Below are 24,224 nucleotides of genomic sequence, written 5' to 3' on the forward strand. Positions count from 1 at the left end.
CAATTTTTCTGAAACTACCGTAATCATACAGTACTCCTACCGTACCACCATTGTACCACTACAGTACCCCGACTATATCCCTACACTACCCCCAACTCACTATCCCTCCAGAAGCTAAAACTTCGCAGACTACAAAGACTACATAGACTACAAACTATGGACAAACGGAATAAGCGCTTTATATATAGTAAATGATATACAAGTGGATTACCTTGTAATGTAATTAGTTTATTTTTAGAACATAGAGGAATTATTAGAAAAATACCAGTACAAAGGGAAGGGTTTGGTTTTTGATAATAGGCAAATAACAGGTAGAATGTGAAAATGAATAATTACAAGATTTACAAAAACACGGTTTCAATATGAATTAATATGTCTCAAGACATTGATCCTTGACGGAATCGTGATAGTTGTTCATGTGTTGCTGCTGGCAACATCCGACTTAATCTTCGAAGTCCAGCTCTACTAATTGATGGTGGTCTATCTCTACTGATCGGTGTACCATCATCACATGACACAACGCAAATAGTTGGTGCTGGAGATGATATTGAAAGACGAGTTGGATCTGGTCTTGAGGTGAGAGCTGGTTGTGGAGGTGTTGGAGGATCATGACGAGTTGAACTGAAACGTATCATTAAATTCGCTGAAATTAGTTGAAGGTGTAGGTGAGAATCAATTTAGAGAAGTAAAAGGATTGTGATGATTAGTTTGTTTAGTGTGTGAAAGAAGTAGGACAACTTGTTTTATTGGTTAATTAACACTTAAGTGACAGCTTTTCTCTTCTTCACGTTTTTTTTAAATGAAATTGAATCATTGACAAAATGTGTTGGAAGATCAGTTTTGGCATTGCTTCAAAGAAGGTTATTTGAAACTAAGAGTTCTAATCGATTATAATTATAATCTACAGATGCGCAAAATATTTTGTAGCGAAAACTACAGTAATTCTTTAAACCACTTCCGATGCGCATGTGTCGATTTACGGGCTCGATTTTCTAAATAGATTTTTTCCCGAGTAGTGACTGCGATAATCCATTTTCCTTCGGTTCTTCATATTATTTTCTCATTATTTCCTTTTTTTAATATTCTATCGATAAGTAAATGATTTGAATTCATTTCGAGAATCGATCCCGTGAATCGACACAGGCGCTAGAGTAGCCATTTAAAGAATTACTGTAGTTTTCGCTACGAGATATATTGCGCGTTAAATATGTGGCGCAATACGCATTTTCAGAATTTAGAGGTGCCGTAATAGCTTTATGTAGTTAACAATTATTAATATTAGTTAAAATGGTTTGTTTTGAACATGATGAGAAATGAAAATGTTTTCTCAATTTAATGCCATAACAAACAAGGGAAAACTGAAAAAGAAATGAAGATAAAACTGAACATTTGCGAGAATTTCAGCCAACAAAAGACCAAAACCAAAGAAGAACTGAAGCAAAGCGGGAACCAAACAAGAAAATGAAGCGTTTTAGAACATGCAAATGCGTTTCAATTCGACCTACCTTACTCATTTTCCATTTCGTTACTCTATTTTATTATTGAAACTGAAATTGAAAGTTGCGAAAATTCGGGAGAATTTTCATGCAAAATCAGGATTTTCGCCAGAAATCTAACTGAATATGAGGGTACGGGAGAAGCGAAAATTGAATTGCTTTGTGAATATAAAATTTAACTTTCTGAAACGTTCTAGCTAATACCAAAACAACTTACATTGATACTTCTTGCCCAGCAGTGTCAAGTTGCATATTTCTCAGCTTGCTTCTTTGTTTTGAATCATTAGAGTTACCTCGATACCAGTCCATGAACTGAAAAAAATCAATGGAATTTTGAAACATTATAATGTCTGCATACTTTTCCAACAATTGTGAGCTTTAATCGGAAAGCTTCATGTCGAGATTCTATACAATATTCTCCACAAGCAAGTAAGAATGCAACTATAAGACCTGTTAGAAGAACATAGAAGATACCTGAAAGTAAGTAAATGTACAAGGAAAACGGGGAATTGTGGCTTACCAAATATATTCTGAGGTTTTGAATTTGTTGCTTTTTCAGAAGGCGGAGGGCCACAAGAAGGACCTTCTGAAAATAATTCGAGCTATTGAGGATATTACTATGAATGGTTATAGCTTCGACTTTACGGTAACTGATTTGGTAGAAAAAATCATCTTCTTTAAAAACTATTGTTTAATAAATCATACCTCGTCGATCTCTCCACCATTTATTTTTTAGTGCTTCCAATATAGTTCTCTCCTGCAACTGTAGCACTGTTCTAGATAAAATATCACGAAGCGGTGATCCTTTTGGCAATGCTATTCCATAACCCTTAACATGCATGATTGATTGAACATTAAAATATTTAAAAAAAATGCCTTTGAATCCAGAAGACCTCCGATACTTTGTAATTCACAATCTCGCTCCAAATAATATTCCAACATTGAACTCTCCATCATATACGCGTATCCACCCGATTTAACCCGTGCAATTCCTTCTCGAGAACTATTCACGAAGACTCCAGGAGAAGATGATTCCATTACGGACCACCTGGAAAAGTTTCAAATAAGGTTAATATATATGTAATATAGGTGGTATAAGTGACTTACATCCGTTCATACATCGGTATTTTACTTTCACGGAAGAAGTCCATTGTTGACCCGCTTTTTAAAACTCCGTATCTAATTTTCTGTTGGTTTGCTAAATCCTGTGTGCTTTCTGAAATGGTTCGATTAGAAAAAAAAACAGACGTTTTGACAACTTGCCTATAGGAGTAGACATTCTTTCTACAGTTAAAAAAGCAGCTAATTGTGCTGTATAAGAAGATATTATAATTTGAGTAAACATCCACCAAACAACAGCAATTAATCTAGTTGCAGCAGCTCTTGGAATAACATCCGATCCCTGTTGCATAAGTGATCCCATTGTAAACCAGAATGAATTGAGCACTGTGAATTGGTTTTTTTGATTTTTTATGTTTTCAAAGTCTCGTTCATCGATTCGCTCCAAATTGTACCTGAATTAAACTCCCATTTTTTAAATTGAAACAATCAAAACTCTACCATTCATACGGTGAAAACTTTGCCAGAATATGCATGGAATAAGAAACAATACAATAACTTATGAGAAGACTAATCCAAACTGTCAGTGAAAGAGGTTCGAGGAATGTCCAAAGTGAGCCTTTATCTGTTTCTTCTGATGTTCTTGCAAGAAGAATTGAAATTCCAAGATGCATAAATGGAAGTGTGAAGTCTATAAAAAATAGCGGTTTTCTTTCAGCAATCATTGCATCCTATTCTTACCAACAACTTCTGCTCGACTATAAGTAATTGTTACAGCAGATAACGAAAGATCAGCCTCATGTCGTTGCAATGCTCCAATAATTCCATTCCATCTTCCAGATTCATCCTGAATATTTTCAAATTGATACTAATTAGCATTCTTTGTCAAAAACCTCAATTCCATAAGTTCCATCTTGAACTTCAATAATTGTGTAGTTAAACTTGAGAACTTGTGTCATCTCATTGAGAAGATCTATACAAAAGCCTTCATATTGATTTTCTCCTGTCTTGATAACAAATGGTTCTTCCAGATATACAACAACTCGAAGGTGTAATCCCTCCAAGTCCTCTGAATCTGGATCAATGTCAAATTCCCATCGGTTAGCATATCGACTGTCAAAGTTCCAGCCACGTTTTTCAGACCAATTTCCAAGCTGAAATATAAGATATTTTAGTGATGTGTTTAGCCATGTTTGCAATTAAGTAATAGTTTTGGCTCTTTTTTCACTTTTTTTTGGAAAACAGTATGTATGAGTATTTATTGTAAACTAAATTCCACATATTTACAGTCAGTAGAGATACACCTAATGTTCTTTGTTTTCCCATCTGAATGGAATGTTCTAGTTTTACTTTCACCCAAACACTTAAATTACATTCGTTGTGCTCTGCAGGAGCAGAAATGTCCAATGTGCGAAAAGTTGAAGGATTCCAGTAGTAAGTTTATTTGTATTTCAACTCTTTCTACTCTCAACGATCAGCCCTGTTTGTTTTCTCTTTTTTTTTGATTTTCGGCATTCATTCATCAAGTATACATTCCCGAACTCTCAGATTTAATTTCATTGGTTTTCGGTCGGTATATGGGAAAACGTAGTTTGAGGTTATATTCTGTTAGATAGGTCAGCGAAAAGATTTATGTCGCCTATAAAGAAATGGTCCGTTTGTACATATTTGGCACATCAACTGAACAAAGAAACAATGACGTTTACATGTTTATGGATGACCACGTCATAAAACTAGAGATAATATCTGAATGAAGGAAAGTGTAGGTTTCCGAGGGCATATACAATGTTAAAGGATAAATAATGAAATTGTGTTTTGAATAGTAGTCTAACTCACGAAAATTCTCAAGAAAAATAGATCATAACAAAACGTTCTAATTAGAATTACGTTTTGGTAGATACATAAGTCTAGAGCTGTACAGATCAAGCTGGTTGTCAGAAATTCGATTCATTTTCAGTTTAAACTTAATTGTTCGATACACCTTCTGACCATCTTTCCATTCTGACTTGTAGCATTTAAAGATATGTTTCGATCATTGGAACAAATCAGAAGTTGTCATTGAAACCACAGAATGTTGGTGCTTGACAAAATGAAGAAGTCAAGAAAAGGAGGAACCGACAGTTTTATTTCCATATCAGGAAGTGATCGAAGGATATAAAATGGGATCGACTGAAGGCAGAAACAGGAAAGAAAACGGATTGGTACTACGATTTTAGATGGAAAAACCTCGAAGATGATACACATAAAACGGATAATAAAATATACTGAAAAGAGAAAAATGAGTTCAAGGCTACACAAACAACACCTTTTGTTTCAAATTTTACCTTATTTCATTTCTATGATAAGCTTAAAAAGATGAATGATGTCATTGAGGAAAGTGTTAAAATGAGACGAGAAAGATGTAAAGATAGATCTTCGTATTGATAGATACCGACAAAAGGTCAGACGTTTCATATTGATGATGGTTAGGGAAAAGGAAATGAAGAATAATGATAAAATCATTTAAAAAAAGCAAAAGGCCGGTAAATCGACTGAAAAACACTAGGTTTTGAAAAAGTTGGGAAAATTTTCCATGCAATAGTTCTAGAGTACTTTTTCGCAAGTCATTTCACTTGTTGGGAAAGGAGTTTTAATTTCGAATCGAGACAACTAAAAAATATTTTTTTTAACTTTTGTATTTTGTAGAGTGAAATATTTGATCACACTCCAAGAGTAGTTACTATTTCCGAGCCTTTCATTTTTCACGAAATCCAGATATTTGATATGTGACTTTCAACACAACAGTTCAGTTACAAGAAGACAGAATGAAAATCGAATCTGTAACGGAATTTTAAAAAATCATGAGAACCTCTGTCCGCGTTCTATCTCAATGACGTCTTTCTTAACTTCTGTTCCAATATTCTAAATTTATTCGTCACTACGGCTTCTTTATTGTGTTGAAAAAGTTTCAAATTCAGCGATTTTCCATCGGAAAACTGGTCAACTTCAGCGAACACACTGTATCTCTCTATGTCTCCATACTGTCTCATCTATGATCTACGTGTGGGAGGAGCGAAAGGGCGGCACAGAGAGAGAGATAGAGATAGAGAGGGAGAGAGAAATGACTATGAGCGTCGATTGTATAAAAGAAACTATTTCTGCTGGACATCCCTCATCAGTCGTCTTCTAATACTCTTTCTGATTCACTTAAAATGTGCCGTCTTGCCGTTTTTGCTCTTCTCGCCGTCGCCGCTGTGTCTGTCTACGGACAACCAGCCGGAGGTCAAGATGTTCCACCATTCCTTCGTAATGCCACTCCAGCTCAACTTCAGAGCTTCCAACAGCTCATTCAAGCCAACGGTCATTTGACTGAGACCGCTCTTGACGGAAAGGTCCAAGCCTGGGTTAACCAACAAGGAGGAAAGGTTGCTGCTGACTGGGCTGACTTCCAAAAATTCATCAAGGGACAACAGGGACAAGCTGAGGCTGCTCATCAAGCCGCTGTTTCCAACTTCTCTCCAGCTGCCAAGAAAGTAAGATAATGTGGATAAACCAACTAGATTAAGCCATATATTACGTAAAAGTAAAATCAGATAAACTAGTCGGATTTGTACTAGCACTGCAAATACTACATCTACTAGTTTTCGGAATAAAACCAAAGTATCAATTTTAATCTTTTCAATTTCTTTCAGGCCGATGCTGACCTTACCGCCATCTCCAATGACAGCTCCCTCTCTGTTCAAGCCAAGGGACAAAAGATCCAAGCCTACCTCAACTCCCTCCCAGCTAACGTCAAGGCTGAGCTCGAGAAGGCCCAAGGACAATAAGTGCTGATCAACCAAAGAACCTCTCAATTTTTTTTTGTAAATACCCTCACTCATTCTCTCGTTCTCATTCGATTGATTCCCTTTTTGCCCAAATGAGCTCTAATTCTAATAAAAATCGTGATGCTCTTCAAATTTCAATTGAAACTAGCAAACATATAAAAACTAGAATATTCAGTATAGGCATGTGTATCTATGTTTAGATTGGATGTACACTTTTTATGAATGACTGAGCGGTAAAGTTGACACAAACCTGTTTGTTTGCGCATACTAGTACTTAGGATATTGTGTAGAAAAAGTGCTCAAGTTCAGTTTTTTGAACATTGAAACTGAAAATTTTTAAATCGTAGTAAACTGGACACTGTCAAATAAAAATATTTCATGGTATGAACAAAATAAAGCTTTTAGAGATAAAAAACACGGCTTCATAACTATTGTTTTAAAGTTTTCAAATGATCGATTCTACTTCCAAAAACATATTATTTTCTCTACTCCGTGATATTCTCCATATGAAGAAAAGTACGAGAGACTATCACTTTAAGTTCAAGGTCTCACAATCTCTGATTTGTGATGACCCTTTTCTCTTCTTTTTTCAATCAAACTTAATTTGTTTCCCAATTGTGTTCCAGACTTTGTATTCAATGGATTCACTCGAAACACTTATTCAAAACCGGTTCAATTAGATTTTTCTTGATCTTCAACTTACTTTTACAAACTGTGAGTTGATTCGTCCGACGCCGTGATACATGATGTCGTCTCTCTCCCCATTGGATTTGAATTGTACGTCACCAGTTAATTGGTTTCGTAGTTTTAACTGAATTTGCAAAATTTGAAAATTTGAGATAAAGTGGAGATGTTCAAAAAATCAACAGTTTGGTTTGATTACATTATATCGGTTTTTGGTAAAAGATATTTGAATTTTGTATACATTCAAGCGTGTTGAAGATTTTGCAGAACAGGAAGATGACACTAATCAAAAAAAAATCATTTTTTGTGCAACTTCTGCTAGATTTTATTAACATTTTTTATAGGCATACGCAAAGTCATTTGGAAACATTTAAAAATCCTAATTACACATAGTGTTTCCATGAACCTAATAGGTCAAAACTTGCTTCCAGGAACTAAATAAGTTTCAAATCTGGTTCCTACATATTTTCACTTTTATTTATTCTAAATAAAACGAAAATTACGTTCTCATTCAGCGTGCGGCCCTTTTCAATTAAAAATGTGTCATGTCCGTTCCAAAAGATCACGCAATGTCCACTCAATTGCTTCTGTCAATGATCTTTCAACGCTTCTACACACCACTCACACAAATCCTCATCTTTGTAAACCAAGCGTATCGTTTTCGAACATTTCAACTACAGTAATCTATAATCTTTCTTTCTTATCCATCTCTACGTCTTCTAGTCTTTTCCCATTTTGCAATTCAAAAGAAATAAAAAAAAGAGACAAGTTTGAGGGATCAAGAGGGAAAAAAGTAGAAGAAGAGGAAGACGGTGTACTGTGGTTTCTATGATGTCTAGTTGTTTGCGGATTTGAAAAAGGACTTGAAGGACACAAGAATAAAGAAGGAAATTGTTTGGTTCTATTATTCGAGAATTACCTTTCGAATTCCTTCATTCATTATTCGTCCATCTGACCAAATGTCATGAGAATCACACATTATGGATGATTGGCGGGGAGCATGTCCAAGCTGGAAATTATGAATTAGGTACTTAATGAAAATTGGCTAGTTTTGTGAAAAATACTGATTTGCTTTATGTTAGGTTTAACATAAAACTGACTTCTCTCATTCTATATATTGACATTCCAACAACATAAACTGCTTCTGATGTGAGTGCCAATTGAGTCTGAAACATATAATGGCTCAAAAGTCACAATTTCAAAATGCTCACTTTCATCATTGGATCATTCTTGACCAGTTGTAATCCAGTTATGTTACAGTGAAATGATGCTCCGTACATATTATTCAAAAAATCTTCCAAAAGTGACAAATCCTGAAAATTTCAGTAATTTTGAATGTGGTGAAACTTTTATTTACCGTATTTGTGAAAACATATGAAAATGGAGGCTCAGCCATATTGAGACCTCTAGCTTGTTGGAGAAGATTATAAAGAACTGTTATATTGTTGGAATGAATTATCTGAATTCAAAAGATGTGTGTTATTTTCTAGAAAACGTTTGTAGAACTCACAATGTTAGTTTGTTTCAGCCTCGTCTTTACATATTTTAAAAATGGTTCATAATCGTCAGTATTATTTGGAAGTCTTCTAATTTTGATGTGAATCCTTCTTCCACCTGTATCAACAATCTGTTTATATTGCATCAAAGGTGAAAGATCTTCTAAATCGGAACCATGCTGGTAGGCTAACAGAAATCCTGTCCATCGCATTGAATCAAGAAATTCGCTTGTTGCACGAGCACCTGCTCCACGAGATGGACCGAGCAGAGTGACAAAATCGGAGACAGAATCTCGAAGTGATGTTGATTGAAGTGATAGGCATGGAATCTGTAAATCGATATGTGTGATTATATTATTGATAAATGGAATACTTACATTGAAATAGTGGCACATAGATTTAATGAGCTGAGAGTCTTGTTCACTTTCTTCATTTGATAAAACAACTGCTACGATTCCTTGTTGCATTATTTCGCACACTGGAAAATTAGAATGGGTACTTTTAAAATAATATAATTTTCCAAAGAACATAACTTTTTTTAACTTGTACATAAACTATGAACTTATAGAATTAAAAGTTTGAAACTCACTCCTCTCCTCATAATTATTATCATATCGAATCGGGGACACAATAGAAAACTTGATCTGAGTATGAGCTCCATGTTCTGTATTCCATCGATCTATTGCGTATCTCAGATGTTCGTAGGCAAATGACCCTCGATTTGCAATTGTACCTGGAAAACGGGGGATCAGTGATACAATGACCCATTCTCGAAACCTATATGAAATCGATCGTCTGCTGCGGAATTTGCAATGTAGAATATGACAAGAAGAATTGAAAATCCTCGAACTAAACGGCATTTTTCTTGCATGCTGTGTAAAAGTTTAGCTCATCTAAAATCATAAAAATTAATTATACAAAAAGTGAGAAACGATGCGATGACGAATAGACAAAAATGTGAGGAAGGGATTGCAGCACAGAATTTTATATCAAAGAGTCTATCGAAAAAATGAAGAGAGAAAAGGAAAAGAAAGGAGAAAAGGAATGAACTCCCAAGGGAAGATCAGAAAGAGGAAAACGAAATAGAGAGGTTATGAGAGGAGTGAATTGCAGTTTGATTGCACCACAGATTTCATCTGATTTTCCGGAACTTTGGACTTCTTTTTTTGCCACATTATATGTAATTTTTTCGTAAACGAGTTTGAACTTTTTGCCAGTTGCTGTAAAAAAAAGTTACATGTTAAAAAAAAAAGGAAAACGAGCTTAAGACTCAACTTTCTTTTTTTCTAAAATTTGATTTTCAGTAGAACAGTAGGAAATTTAGAAAATCAAGAAAACCAAATTGAGCACGGATTCGGCGAACTGTCGAATTGTCAAAAATGTTACTCCTCGACTTCGTTCGATTTCGAAACAAAATTTCAAAAATTAATTCTTCAATGTAATCTGGTAATTATTACAATTTAAAATGGATATGAAGCTTTAAAAATCAATATTTCTGATTTTTAACAAGTAACTACCGTTTGTATAAAAGATTAATTGACTGAAAGGTTTCAATAAATTGAAATGTGTGAATGAATTTAGAAGAACAACTGCAAAAAGCACTGGTTGAAGCTGTGCCTGTCTGGACCTTTTTTTGAGAAAAATAAGGGAAATCCGGATTGGGAGAGAGAAGCAGTTGGCTTTTTTGTTTTGAAAACTATTAAAATTTCACAGCTTTTCCCTATATTTTTCGGTTTCTTTGGAACTTAAATGCATGTTCTATTTTGGAGAAGAAACGTTGAAGTTCATGATGAAAGGATCAAAATATTAGAGATGATAGAAAAAAACCGAAAAGGGTCTTTCGTTCGGAGAATAACTAATTTTTGATGTCTATGATCACATTCAGAAGGGGGACAGAATGAGACTGTCTCAACTCTCTACTGAAAAGTGCACTATCATGACAAACTTTTTTTGAATGGAAATAAGGAAAAGGGACACAAAAAAGGATAGAGAGAGAAAATGGGCGGCTCCAACGAGCACAAAACGAGAATGATGATGATGATGATGATAGGGGGCGGAAAAGAGACTCTGAAATTGAATTGTGTGTCGAACTGGTAAGAGTATATGTAGACAAGAGAAAACGACATGTGTCAGAGTTTCATTCAAAAATCTCAGAGCTCTGAAGAAAAATCTTCTGGCGGCGACGCTCAAAAATATTCAAGTGACGAAGGTCACTGGAGTTACGAATTAATTTAACTGGAAATAATATGAATTCAGGCGGTTCTTTGATTTTGTAGTGCAGACACAATCTAGAATATTTTATAGTTTTTTGTTGGAGTCTGGACACAAATTATTGAAGTTGTATAGTTTAGAAGCTATCGTAAACTCCTAACCAGTCAGTTTTTTAAAACAGACAATTTCCATTTTTTAGGCATATTATTCTAAACCGATCGGTGTAAAATTTCGCTCAAAAACCTGAAAAGGAAACATATGTAGAGTGTAAATGACAAGCTCTATTTGACAAACAAGTATATTAGGACATTGATTTCAAAAACAGAAAATGGAATGAACTTCACATTCATTTGTCTGCTAGATTCTGATGAAATCAATGGAAAACGTGAGCAAAGATCTGAAAGTGTCTATGGGGTTTCACTCGAATCATATTCAAACATCTTGTCAATCATTCCCTGGAAAATGTGGAAAATAGGAAGATGGAACATTTGACAAGAACCTAATAGAGGAAGGAACGAGTTTTCTCTAGATTTAAACGTTTCTTTTCGAAATTTACTCTATTTTATAGGGTAGAACATTTAAAAAAAGTATGATACTACAAAAAACAAATTCGCAGCTTAGGCAGAAAGTTGCTCTAGGTTTTTCCAGGAATTCGATTACAAAATGATGGCTAATATTTTTTAATCGGAAAAATACGTTTATAAAATTTACAGAAAATTTCCTAACAATTTTGAGTAGAAAAATTAACTTCCAATTGTTACAGTATATAGTATAGTATATACAGTATAAGCATCAATACGTTATATAACCTCCTTAATAATTTTTTTTAAATTCAAAAACTAGAACAAAGGTAAATCAATGATGTGGTTGAATAATTTTTTCTTCAAAATTCATGCTCAACGCGATTTTTGCACTCCAAAAACAAAAAAAAAGTCCCAAGTTCCTCATTCTTTTCATCCTCTTTTCTCACTTCAAAGTTCAAAATCTTCCTTTTCTTCGGCCAATCCTGAAGAACTGGCTACTTCTCTTGATCTATGAGCTAATTGAAGTATCCTCGAATTTATAGTAAATCAGAGATTATCTGATTATAGTTTTCAAAAATATAGTTTTCATGAGACTAAAAGTACAAAAAATTAAAATTAAAAAAATAAAATTATCGTGGCTGAGTCTTTGAATTTTCTCTGAAATTATAGAAATTATTCCTAGTTGAAAATAGAAATTAAATTAATCTTGTACACATAACATGATTATTTGAATTTCTAGATTATTACCGTAAATCTACAGAATTTTTAAAGGTCTTGGCAGAAAAGTTGAACAAGTCAAAAAGTTATTGGAATAGTAACCTTTGCCACATACTCAAAACTAATCCCGTTTGTTAACAGAAGAAGCTGTGTTGCTCCCTCCGAATTTCTTTTTGCTCCTCCTCCCATCTTCTTCCTCTTGTCGTCGAAAGTCCGTTTAATTCTATGCAAATGTACGGCAGCAGAAGATGTCGAAACGTAGATCGAGGTGAAGAGAAAAAGAGTGCGAAGTGGTTATGAAGAAAATGAAAGATGAAGAGTAAGAAAGAAACGAAAAAAAAGAAAGAGCAGGCGGAGGAGGATTTTAACTTTGAAAAATCTCGGATGGAAAGGTCAAGACAGGAAGATCAAGTGAGAAAGATCAAGAAAGATGAATGACTTCCCTGTTAATATTGAGTAATTTTAGAAAAAATACGTATTTTTTCTAAAGTAGGAGTCTGATGAAAGTTCAAAATATTGCAGGGAAGGGCGGAAAATTCAATTTTTAAAACGGAAAAATTGTTCTCCGTGCACTTTCATCCTACACACGAAGATCCGTTGGGAATACTAATGTTCAAGAAAAATGCTATGGGAGGTGGTGTTCCGAAAGAAAAGTGTGACATATTGCCACTAAACATTTGTTTGAGATTCGGGACATTGAAGGATGTGGTATGATTTCTAGCAGCAAAGTGTGAGAAAGCACGTGGGATTACAAGAGTTTGCTGTGCATTTAATGTTTTGCAAGCAACACAAAACTTAAAATATTTATCAAACTGTAATTTTTTTCATTCTAAAGTATGTAACAAAGGTTGGACTTATGTATGTAATTAAAAAATGTGAAAATTTTGTTTCGTTAACTGATACGTAGGAATATATAAATAAAAGATTAAAACTACTAACTTCAAAAATTCACTAAGTTTTATTGGGATTAATGTTTGTATCTGTAATCATCACTGTAATAAACACTAAAAATTAATTTAATTTGAAGATCATACCTTTGTTCCGAAGGTATCGGATGAGCATAGAATTCTCTCAGGAGTCCATTTTTCTGGTAGTCAACATGCGAAAAACATTCGAATAAGTACCAATAAAGCGATTCAAAGGAGATAAACATGCACCCTCTGAGAGCGCGTTTTTAACTTTTACTTCGAAATGCTTTTTAGCTTTCTCACTAGACTATAACACAATTTAGATACAAAAATATGAAAAATTCAAAAACTTGGAGTGGAATATGGAAACAAAAAGTCAGGTGCTTTTTTGGTACATGCTTTTATAGACTTTTGTAAATGAATAATTGATTGTGAATATGACAAAACGAGTAAAACACAAGGAAATGAAATAGAGTGCATTTTTGAAGAAAGATTACTGAGCCTTTCGATCTGCCTACAGGGACAATTCGCATTGGGAGAGTCCCCGTAGTGATTATTATCTTTCAGACAAAGAAATTGTAAGTGCGATTTTCAGAAACAAACTTGGTGAGATGAATTAGAGTAATCGAAGAATTTTGAGTTATATTATAAAACACTGAAAGTTTCAAAAAGTGTTTTTACAAAGTTGGAATCAAACTGGAGCAGTAACTTCACTTGATATTTATTATGTTATTTTTGTGAGTAAGAAATGTTGGGAAACAGGGAGGAAACGCTAGTTTTTTAGTTTAGTTGTCAAAACGAAAACAATTTGGGTTTCAAAAAAAAGCCACTTGAAAAGCTACAAATCAAATGAGCAAAAAAAGAAGCCGACGACAACGACGAAGGTCTTCTCGTTTGTGCTCCGTCCGCCCGGCTGGAAAGAAGAAAAAGGAAGAAGTGTCTTTCGACCTATTTGTTATGCATACCCGAAACAATAAAAAAGGTGAGAAAATGAATGGGGAAAAATGAGGAAGGAAGGTCTTTGCTCCAAGATTTTTTGGTTTCAGATGAGTAGAAATTTGGAAGGAAAAACAAAAAAGAGTAGGACGTAATGAATTATAAATATTGAGATTCGGTGAACTTTTGTCAGAATCTTTTTTGTCTTCCAAACTTCCAATCTTCCCGGCTCAACATCTTTAAAACAGAATCACGTGGATTTTTCCAGTAAAATGTCATGATTCAATCTGACCTTTAACGTAAAATGTAAACTACTAAACCCAAATTGTGGGCGAATCTTTCCAACTAATTCGTTTTTAGATTCCAGTCTCTGGAAAACAAAACCCAATTAGATCTAATGAATGAAATATTTCAGTTGATGAATGTGAGTCAATCAGCTCAAGTGTGCCTTTTTGTGTTATAAAACTAACACAAAAAATAGAATAGTCTGAAAATGAAGAAAATGATATTGACGTGTTGAGTTTGAAGGATTTATAAGAAAAATTAAAAAAAATCCAGTAAACGATCTATAACTCTGAAAGTAAAAATTCGAAAAGGTTGTTTTCTATGAAATGACACGAGGCATTTTTAAACACTTAGAAGTTAACAAATTTTGTTCTCACTTCAGCGATTTTCGAGTCATATGTTTTTCAACACAACTTTTTTTGTATTCTTGAAATTTTTAAAGAATTGTTTTGTTCAGTGGAACTATAAAAAATAATTGAAATAGTTTTAGAATTTTTTTTGGTGTGCTTCCAAATTTAAAAAATTTCTGTGAATTCATCTAGTTCCCAAAATACAGTGGATGGAATTGCTGAAGGTTTGAATAAAACAACGGAACTAGGGACTAAAATTAAAATAATAGGCAATGAGAATGAGTTGGCAATGATTTTCGAGCCACTGATTATTGTCATTTATTATGTGATATCTGAAAATGTTTCTCTCCAGGAACTTCACTCGTTTTTTCATTTTCCTTCAATCCCTGCGGTTACTTTCATCACCTTTTCATGACACTTCTGTAAAGTTATTCGAAGTGACATGGCCTAAATGATCATAATCTTGTCTTACCTCATGTCATGTTTTTCACAGATTCTAAAATTCGATGGCAAAACCGCGTGTCAAGGGCGCCGATTTGCCGCATTTTTTTGAAGTTACCGACATTTTACAAGATCTAATTGCGTGAAAAGTTGGTTTTTGGAAAAGTAAAAAGATGAGATATAGTGAGGTACTGTAATATGCTTTTGTAAGTTTTTGTAAGTCCCTTTCTTTATGTATAATTTGATTCATTCCTTTCCATTCCGAGATTGTAATTTTATTGTCATCAATGTTCCCAATAAAATGTAAATTTTCCCATGAATTGAGCAAACACTCCATTTACATAACTACAGTATTCCATTCACTAGAATGAAAAGAACGACGTTCACTGCAAACAAAATAAAACGAAAAAACGAAAGAAATGGATAATGTGATTGTGTGACTGTTGACACATGTGTCACTTCGGGAGCTGTTGTACAGACAAGTTAATGGTTACGAATTGGAAAGCGAATTCTTGTATAAAATTGTGGTGCTGGTGAACATTTGGATGGGTTAATTACCGTAATCGAGATGTCAACTTGACACCCATTTTAAAATACTTTTGTATTCCTGTCTTCATGTTGGAGTTTCACTAGTTTAAGAATTTCGATTTTAAATATTTTAACAGACAATCCCTCTAACAAAAGAACTGAAGTAAATATAAAGTAGACGGAGGAAAGATCGGACTGATGGGAGTTAGGAATTCAATTATGATTAAACAATCACAAAAATGCATTATTAAACTCAATGGTAAGAATGAGTCACGGGATCAAATAGTATTTACAATTTCAAAAATGAGCTTCTCAGAAGACTATTACTATTTCTTGCAAATGTTTAACTACATGGCATGTGCTCATATAAATTTATAATTTCTGTAAACAACTTCATAACACCTCTTGACATTTGTTTATAATTTTCGTTTTAAGTTTCAAGAGTTTGCTATTTGGCGTATTACGATTGAAATTAATTTGCAATCTTTTGTTTTCAACTTTCCTAATAGCAAATACCAAATTTCTCACAAATTTCCACTGAATGCCGAAACACTTAACTGTGGCTTTTTTGTCATAATCTTGTGCATTTCAAACTAAATATAAATTCATCATAATATTCAAACAGATATGAATCTGTTGTTGAGTGAATTATTGAATCTTTTTTAGTAGAGTGTGCGAATGTGAATCCATGCTTCCGAACAGTAATCACGTGACATTATAAATACATCAATCAATTAGCCACTCCAACTTACCGTAATTTTCATCACAGCTGGTCGGCATTGACACAAATTCTTGATGTTCCGTCTGAAGATTATATAAAACTCACAATCAGGTGATGAAAAATTTGGAAAAAGTTAAGAGTCATGTGTTCTAATGCTGGCAAAAGTATCTAATAACATTACTCATGACCCGAATTGACAATTTGTCACTCCCTGACACATAAAATATTTATTTTTCATTTCAACAACACAGAGCGTGCCGAAAGCCCTTGACCCGCCATGTTACCTGGCACCAGCTTCTTTCTTCTCTGCAAATGAAAAAAAAAATGCATGGCCTCCAATAACTTTTCTATCTTGTCATTTCATATCGCCAGCGGAGAACACAGTTTTGGCGCAAACTTGGGAGAGAGCAGTTGAGTTGAATAAACAATGGGAGGCAGTGGGTTTCAGGTGGAATGATGATAAGACAATGCCAAAGTGATAACTTTCCTGAAGGCACATTTACTTCGCCTAATTTTTGATTTTTAAAACAAATAAATATTTACATTTTCTAATATTGATCTAAGACAATGCCAAAGTGATAACTTTCCTGAAGGCACATTTACTTCGCCTAATTTTTGATTTTTAAAACAAATAAATATTTACATTTTCTAATATTGATCAAGTCATTTTTGATTATTTAAATGCTAGTAAAACCTTTTTGAATTTTTGAATAAAGTTTCTGCAAAACCTGTAAATTGGAGTATGTCTCGTAGTCTCCGGTTCCCAAGTTATTCTCTGACTTTTTATTTTTATTTCTTGAAATCCATTTTTTAGGTTATGAATCTAATGAATATATCCCCACCCATCATAGCCTGATTTTTGAATCCTTCTATTCCAATCAGTGCTTTTCAATCTCTTATTCAACCGATTCTTACCTAATTCTTCTTCTTCTTTTTTCCATTCATTTCTTTTCCATTACGCAATCGGGCCAAACCGCTATCACAGTACCTCATCTTAAGGTCATTCCCTCTCAGAATCCTCAGATAAAAATCTCGAAAAGCCGCGCTCTGATTGGTACTGAATATCTTGCCCCGATTCCACTCAAAACCCGACACAACACATTTATCTAATTCTATTTGAAGACTCTTCTGGCGTCGTGCCAAGTATGCCGACAAACCGTTTTCCAAGGACATAACAGTCGTTTTTTGTCCGTTTTTGACCATTTTTTCCGTTTTTATAATCGAAATCCGTCGGCAGATTTGTTTGAACAAGTCATCAAGCTATATGTCAATTTTGCGTCCGTTTTTTTATCAGTTCCAAATTAGATTAGATCTTTTTGGGATTTCGGCACATGGAAACTAGTTTTACAAGGGAAAACTGATATTCAAAAATTTGTGAATCACAAAATGGTTGCCCAGGTGCTTGTCAGGTGCACCACAGCTGGAGCAAAAGGTTCACTCAACGAAAATTTGCACTTTATTCTTCAAAAAAAGAAATGCGTAATTTTATTATCTCGTTGAATTTTAAATTTTCAAGTTAATATACAATGTGGTTAGATCAGTGATGCGCTGGTAATCGGCAATTTCCAGAAATTGGCATTTTTGGAAAACAGTCTTAAGTTTGACATATGTAAATGTAATTTTTATCGTTCGTTAGCCATTATGTTTTAATGTCTTCAAACTTCAAGGTAAAAAACATTTCAATTATATAGTCCCAGAAACGTATTTTTTGGCAATTTTCGTTTCTCCTCAGAGTTGATTGCGGCTTTCTGCATCTCAACTTTCAATATGGTTTTTAACTTGAAGGCAGATGTAGGGATTTTTTGTTTGGAAAATTTTATGGGAATAACCTTTCAATAACTTTCATATAATTCCAAAATTGAAAATACGATCCCTGTATTCTCATTGCCCAAATTCAAAACTACAGTAACCCCACTCCCCGACATGTTCTAAATTTCTCTTTTTTCTATCAGGATCTCACATAAAAATCTCTCATTCATTGCCTCATTTTGCTCTTACGCAATATTTTTTTTCGTAATCATTCACACCTGTGGCTCCCTCCTTCCCCTTGTTCTCCAATTTTTTTTATAGCATATACTAGGATATATCCTATTTACAACTTTACAACACAAATGGGGAATGAATCATGAAACCATTATGCATAATGTAGTGGCTTCATTGATATTCATGTTCTAATTACACACTCTCCTATTCCGAAACAATTTCAAATTTTCTTGTTGTCGGACATAACTCAATTTTTGGGTCGGCGGGCGGCCGATTATTCGGAAGATATGCGAATAGGCCTAAATGAGAAGAATTGAAGAAAGATAGTAATCACCGAGGCTTCGAATTAGTGAAGACACGGTCGGTTGACGACAAATTTTGACGATTCAGTTCCGGTTATCGTCTCGAGAATCTCACAGAAATTTGAAATACTTACATTAAAATTGTAGGTCAGTCAAATTTTATAACGTATTTAGGGCTGAATTTAAGTGCAACTTTGTTTTTTTTTTTGAATTATCCTTCATGATGTTCTTTCAAATGTAACTGTCAAACAACTCCTTTTATTTTCCGAAGCTTTAGATTACTAGAACGTTCTTCGAATTGTTCTGAAATGCTAATTAAATTCTCAAAGTTTGGTAATCAATTTTTGTTAAGCTTAATTTGGCAGCAAATATTCACGGACTCCAAACTCGTTGTTTACCTGTGCTCATTGCTTACTGGTTTTTTTTTCATAAGAATGAAAAAATGTAAGAATGAAGTGAGTCTCTAAATGTATATCACTCTCAGCGGACCAAATAACTTCCTAAACTCGCTAAATTGCGTACCTTCAAACCGGCGTATCTTGAAAAATACACCTCTAAAAAACTAATTTTCAACTAACAAAATAATGAGAAATATTTTTTCTTTCTATTGCATTGCATTTTTTTTGCAAAATACAAGTTAATTGTTGGGTTATGCCGAGTCAAAGACAATTCACCAAAATCCATCAAAATTTTTGAGAACTGTTCTGTTGTACTAGTTATAATCAACATCCATTGAGTTTCAAAAAGAAAATAATGTTGAATAATAATTGTGTAATATTTTGCTACATTTTATCAATTTCAAGTTTTTTGATATTTTCATGTTTACCCAAGTTACAGACCGTTTTTCAAAAAAATCCAATTTCGCTCATAAAACTCTTCATATCCAACCTATCGACTTGAAATTTTGAAAAATGATCATTTTTTTGAGGTCTCTACAATGTCCTAAAAAATCTTTCAAGAAATCCTGCTAATCTCAAAAATCGTCCTCCGCTCCAAAAAATGAAATCGGACTTTTGCTTTTCGAGAAATGGGCAAAAAAATCAAATTGCAATTTTTGGGTCGAAAAATATATTTTTAGAAAGCTGGGAACACGCTATTTACGAATTTCATGTTCATTTTAAGTGATTTCTTCTCTGAAATGACCTAAAAATTGAACAAAAAGAACATATTTTTTAATTCTCACGTGTAATTTTTTTATTTGCTTTAAAACAATTGAAACACTGAGGAAATTACCAAATAATTACACGTGAGAATTAAAAATATGTTCTTTTTGTTCAATTTTTAGGTCATTTCAGAGAAGAAATCACTTAAAATGAACATGAAATTCGTAAATAGCGTGTTCTCAGCTTTCTAAAAATATATTTTTCGACCCAAAAATCGCAATTTGATTTTTTCGCCCATTTCTCGAAAAGCAAAAGTCCCATTTCTTATTTTGGAGCGGAGGACGATTTTGGAGATGGACAGTATTTTTTGAAAGATTTTTCAGGACATTGTAGAGACCTCAAAAAAATGATCATTTTTCAAAATTTCAAGTCGATAGGTTGGATATGAAGAGTTTTATGAGCGAAATTGGATTTTTTCGAAAAACGGTCTGTAACTTGGGTAAACATGAAAATATCAAAAAACTTGAAATTGATAAAATGTAGCAAAATATTACACAATTATTATTCAACATTATTTACTTTTTGAAACTCAATGGATGTTGAGTTATAACTAGTACAGCAGAACAGTTCTCAAAAATTTTGATGGATTTTGGGGAATTGTCTTTGACTCGGCATAACCCAACAATTAACTTGTATTTTGCAAAAAAATGCAATGCAATAGAAAGAAAAAATATTTCTCATTATTTTGTTAGTTGAAAATTAGTTTTTTAGAGGTGTATTTTTCAAGATACGCCGGTTTGAAGGTACGCAATTTAGCGAGTTTAGGAAGTTATTTGGTCAGTTTTTCTCACGTTCGTTTTGTTGAAAAGAATGAAAAATATAACTTTGAATTCAATAAATATTTGCTTAATTTGGCTGAATATATTTGTGATTGAAAACATTGAAAATCAATCTGATCTTATTCTGAATAAGTCGTTAATGACATGCAAACTCATCAGGCAGTAATATAATTTTATTATAATCCATTATTTTTTCATTTTAAATTTATCTTCAGGAATCATCATGTTTTACTTTTTTGTTTTTTTTTTCAAATTAGACCACCCTTTTTTGTATCTCACCCATTTCTTCATTTTATTATCTTCATAAACTGTTCCAAATGGGTATTTTATCACCTACTTTAGTCCTCCTTTCCCTCTCTCCAATGATTCATTTATAGTGTATTCATTGGACCTTCTCGATTCTACGTTCCCAGCAATTTGCAATAAAATACATATGCAAATGTCCGTTTTTATTGTATACACAGTGCTTCTTCAATTCTTTCCTGCTTCACAATTTGCATATTTATGGTGCAAACGTGTTCAAGGAGTATAGTAGTTGTAAGCGTGATGTTTGAATGAAAATAAGAAAGATTATTATTTTTTAATCAATCGGTTTAATTTCCGAAATGTTTCGGAATTTTAATAAACTGCCGTGTTGGTTTGTTTTACAATGCTTTTTTCAACTCTAGAATTTTTTTTATAAGCTCAAAAATAATAGAAATACGAGCAAAAATAAATCTGCTCACTTGCTCATTCATCCAGAAAGCGACTTTCCTCATACTTTTTGTAAAAGATTGTTTTTAAGTTTGAACGCTAGTTCCTTTGATTTGTAGTGTCATGCCCCTTGCACCCACCAGGCAGCCTCAATAAAATTCAAAACTAGATGTTACTCGTAGTTGTTTTTCAACCAACCCTCGTCACTGTCCTTTGCAACAACCTCATCACCTCACTTTCCCTTCAAAAACACCAAAATTCAATTTTTACCCGCCAAAAAAAAAGGCGGCGGAAATTCAAAAATTGTTTTTGAAAATGGCGGTTTTGGGCGTCGATCGTTAGCCATTGGAATGAATAGAACCGGTCGGATTGCGGGGGGAATTGAATGGGAAAATGGTGGCAAAAGAGAAGATGCCAATGGTTGCCAAACGATTACCTTTTTCTCTCTTTTGTCGGTAATGATTTGGGCTATGTGTATGCAATATTTTGGTGATATTCTCCTGTTCATGTGAATGCAAAGATCAATTTCATGGAAAATATACATTTGGCTTTGTGTTGGAATATTCAAAAATTAGTGAAGACAAATAAAATTCTAGAATTCTCTTGTAGAAATTGGATAACTTTTTAAGTTGGCTGTCTTTTTGTTATTTTGAAAAATACATACATCAGTTTGCCGTTTTTCTTCTATTAGTAATTAAATAATATAAGACTATTTTTCAATTGTTCGAAAAAGCCTAGTTGCTCGATTTTTATTTAAAAGCGAAAATCATTTTTTAAAAATTTGTTTTTTTTTCAACTCTCTCATCTATATCCATGATAGGGATGATCGTAGGATTTTGTAATATTTGAGAACCTACTTCTCTCTCCCTAGTAATAATAGCTCACACCGTATTGCTTTCAGTCCCTAGCAAATTATTTTCAGTTGCGATTCAATTTGAGTCATCATCACCAAAAACATGACTAGACACCTTCTGATCACATGTTTCATTGGCATCATGCCAATCGTACTGCCATGATCAGCTGCGGGGCGCGCGAAAATGACCATTTCGCCCTGCTGTTTTTGCTTTCCAACTCGCTCACCTCACACATGTGAAAACGAAATAATGAGACAAAGAAAGAGAAAATTTTGCTGTCGAAATTTCTTGGCGCCAAAAGTAAAATGTGGACCGGTTTTTTTTCAATTTCTTTCGCGTGGCGCGAAATGATTGAATTTGAAAAAAATCGAGAGAGATTTTTTGAGAACGCGATTCTAAAATGTTCAGTCGTTTTTTATTTCTGAAGGCTTTATAAAAGTCTTATGCGATTATTAAACCTAAATCATCCAAATAAAAAGTAGGGCACAGTGACAATAATATAAATTGGCATGGGATGGGTGAACTTATGAAGTAAAGTATCTGAGAAGGTCAAAATAAAATCTCCGTGTTGATACAAATTTAAAATATTATGACTGAAATTTTAAAAAACAAAAAAATATGGCTTGTTGATTTTGCGTTCGTAATTCTGTTTCACGGAAACTCAACAACTTAAACTATAAAATTACGTGCCATATAATTATATTTTAAAGTAGCTCTGATGTCGTAGACGACGCCCGTCTCAATCATGCCTGCCTGCTTTCTTAGTTACCTAACAAATATTCTCTACATTTGTAGAGCTTGTGTTTTTACTAACGTAAATGCATTGTAGGCAGGTAGGCAAGAGTTGTATGCCTATGCATCAAACTTAATCAAAGTTGACTACAAACACATGTTTGGTGGTCCACGTTCTATGCTTCCTGTAATTTGTCTTTCTGTTTGTCAAAATTTTTGGTTAGTCAGTTGTTTGCACATATTAAAAAAAACGTTCGAGAATTTAGAGTACAACATTGTAAAAAGCCATGAGCTCGGAGCCATACCCCAAACCGCAAACCACTTAAAAAGAACTCTTCGAACGTGTCACAGTTTCTTGAAAACCCAATTAATTTCCATCAGTTCGTTGTTGCCTCCCTCGAAAATTAGTTTCATCTTCTCATTTCTCACCGAGTGGCACAAGTGGTTCGGAACTCAAAGACAAAAGAAATTACATGAATTTGACAAAATTTATTTCTTTTATCCGGCCTCCCAGTTACCCCACATTCAACATGTGTGTTCGCAAGAAAATGTTGCTAAAATGTTTATGTTTTTCTTCGCAAATTCCTTTTTCCCTCAACATCTTTTGGCGGGGATCTAGGCGGGAAAACGGTGTCAATGGATGAGATGAAGCCGCTTTTTTCTCATTCATGAAGTTGTTTGTTTGTGTGCTGGGAAAACCGTTTCAATTTTCAAGAGATCTGAAACCCGTTTCGGCATCATATGATCTGAGACGATCCCTTGATGAAGATGATGATGAATTAGTCGGTTTTAAGACGGTGTACTCACAAGAAGTATTTGAGATTTCAATATAAAGATAAGATTCTAAGTAATGAAACAAACATGGAAGGGATAGGTTAGTGAAAGGGAAAATGCAGTATCAAAGTACTAAGAGAAAGTTAGGTTAGAATTATTTATTGAAGGGTCTGCAAATTTTGAAATTTTAGATTTTTGTTTTAAAAAAACTATGCGATGTCCTTGTGCAGCTGGGCTGTAAAATTTTTCCTCTAATCTACAAAACTGCAAATTTGAGCACGTTGATCCTTTTTTAAAAATAAAAATAAACTTGGCATAGAAATATTGGAAAAATTTCAATATAAATCTATGTTAGTTTTTGATTCGAAAAGTTGAGTTATCATTTTGAAATCAGCAGTTCTGTAGATTTGCCAAAAATATTTTTTGCACATCCTTGTTCAGTAACCATTTCGACAATTTATTTTCAACATGACGTTTATTTCTTAAGAACTATCATTCGCTTCTTTATGTGCATATACATGTCTTTTCCATTTGGAGCACTATTCAACTTATTGATAAGAACAACCTGCAGGTCGTCAGTCAGCCACTTTCTATTCAACACTTTCAAAACTTTCTATCACTTGACAAATGTACAGTCACCGAGCAAAAAACCATATTTCGTGGTAATACTTTTTCAAAATTTCTCTCGCTGATAACTGCCAGAACCAAACTGAAGTACTAGAGTGCTTCAAAAGGTGTTACATTATTACCCAAAATTATTATAACGATAGCAGTAATCTTAT

General features: G+C 33.7%; 2 protein-coding genes and 8 non-coding genes across 11 annotated transcripts; 7 read left to right on the forward strand and 3 right to left on the reverse strand.

Annotated features, from left to right (window-relative positions):
• Window positions 1-214: 214 nt before the first annotated feature.
• glr-4 (GLutamate Receptor family (AMPA)) lies at window positions 215-9,437 on the reverse strand. Of its 2 annotated transcripts, NM_001373747.3 has the most exons (21): window positions 9,319-9,437; window positions 9,131-9,274; window positions 8,919-9,019; window positions 8,556-8,870; window positions 8,403-8,504; window positions 8,257-8,358; window positions 8,146-8,211; window positions 7,965-8,054; window positions 7,065-7,172; window positions 3,449-3,709; window positions 3,297-3,402; window positions 3,057-3,246; window positions 2,760-3,010; window positions 2,604-2,712; window positions 2,373-2,544; window positions 2,202-2,325; window positions 2,017-2,082; window positions 1,855-1,970; window positions 1,714-1,808; window positions 1,506-1,547; window positions 215-621 (listed from the first exon to the last, which is right to left on the reverse strand). In NM_001373747.3, exons 1-20 carry the CDS (start codon window positions 9,410-9,412, stop codon window positions 1,526-1,528), a joined length of 2,634 nt encoding a protein of 877 aa, NP_001359784.1. In that variant the 5' UTR covers window positions 9,413-9,437; the 3' UTR covers window positions 215-621; window positions 1,506-1,525. The 2 variants fall into 2 exon arrangements, with proteins under 2 accessions (NP_001359784.1, NP_001254126.1); NM_001267197.2 differs by lacking the exon at window positions 1,506-1,547 and having other exon boundaries at window positions 9,319-9,434.
• srlf-1 (SXP/RAL-2 family protein Ani s 5-like cation-binding domain-containing protein) lies at window positions 5,707-6,490 on the forward strand. Its single transcript, NM_063239.8, has 2 exons — window positions 5,707-6,067; window positions 6,227-6,490. Exons 1-2 carry the CDS (start codon window positions 5,747-5,749, stop codon window positions 6,359-6,361), a joined length of 456 nt encoding a protein of 151 aa, NP_495640.1. The 5' UTR covers window positions 5,707-5,746; the 3' UTR covers window positions 6,362-6,490.
• A 130-nt stretch (window positions 9,438-9,567) lies between the features above and the next one.
• C06A8.14 lies at window positions 9,568-9,717 on the forward strand. The gene has a single exon (NR_051371.1). It is a non-coding gene; the product is annotated as an Unclassified non-coding RNA C06A8.14 (non-coding RNA).
• C06A8.15 lies at window positions 9,593-9,742 on the reverse strand. Its single transcript, NR_051372.1, has one exon. It is a non-coding gene; the product is annotated as an Unclassified non-coding RNA C06A8.15 (non-coding RNA).
• Window positions 9,743-10,549: 807 nt separating this feature from the next.
• Window positions 10,550-10,697, forward strand: C06A8.17. The gene has a single exon (NR_051373.1). It is a non-coding gene; the product is annotated as an Unclassified non-coding RNA C06A8.17 (non-coding RNA).
• Window positions 10,698-12,124: 1,427 nt separating this feature from the next.
• On the forward strand, window positions 12,125-12,245 carry C06A8.13. The gene has a single exon (NR_051374.1). It is a non-coding gene; the product is annotated as an Unclassified non-coding RNA C06A8.13 (non-coding RNA).
• An 8,794-nt stretch (window positions 12,246-21,039) lies between these two features.
• Window positions 21,040-21,060, forward strand: 21ur-12243. Its single transcript, NR_051375.1, has one exon.
• Window positions 21,061-21,334: 274 nt separating this feature from the next.
• T05A6.9 lies at window positions 21,335-21,491 on the forward strand. The gene has a single exon (NR_051376.1). It is a non-coding gene; the product is annotated as an Unclassified non-coding RNA T05A6.9 (non-coding RNA).
• T05A6.10 lies at window positions 21,351-21,491 on the reverse strand. The gene has a single exon (NR_051377.1). It is a non-coding gene; the product is annotated as an Unclassified non-coding RNA T05A6.10 (non-coding RNA).
• Window positions 21,492-23,315: 1,824 nt separating this feature from the next.
• On the forward strand, window positions 23,316-23,474 carry T05A6.12. Its single transcript, NR_051378.1, has one exon. It is a non-coding gene; the product is annotated as an Unclassified non-coding RNA T05A6.12 (non-coding RNA).
• Window positions 23,475-24,224: the final 750 nt, after the last annotated feature.

The sequence above is a fragment of the Caenorhabditis elegans genome, chromosome II (assembly GCF_000002985.6).
Source record: "Caenorhabditis elegans chromosome II".
NCBI classification, from domain to species: domain Eukaryota; kingdom Metazoa; phylum Nematoda; class Chromadorea; order Rhabditida; family Rhabditidae; genus Caenorhabditis; species Caenorhabditis elegans.

Bases quoted from the DNA above. Each gene is read 5' to 3' on its own strand.
- srlf-1 (NM_063239.8), top strand. From the start codon at position 5,747: ATGTGCCGTCTTGCCGTTTTTGCTCTTCTCGCCGTCGCCGCTGTGTCT. The intron at 6,068-6,226 runs GTAAGATAATGT...AATTTCTTTCAG, and splicing joins TCTCTCCAGCTGCCAAGAAA to GCCGATGCTGACCTTACCGC.
- glr-4 (NM_001267197.2), bottom strand. From the start codon at position 9,412: ATGCAAGAAAAATGCCGTTTAGTTCGAGGATTTTCAATTCTTCTTGTC. The intron at 2,713-2,759 runs GCAAGTTGTCAA...GAACCATTTCAG, and splicing joins AAGAATGTCTACTCCTATAG to AAAGCACACAGGATTTAGCA. The intron at 2,083-2,201 runs GTATGATTTATT...AATTATTTTCAG, and splicing joins ATGGTGGAGAGATCGACGAG to AAGGTCCTTCTTGTGGCCCT.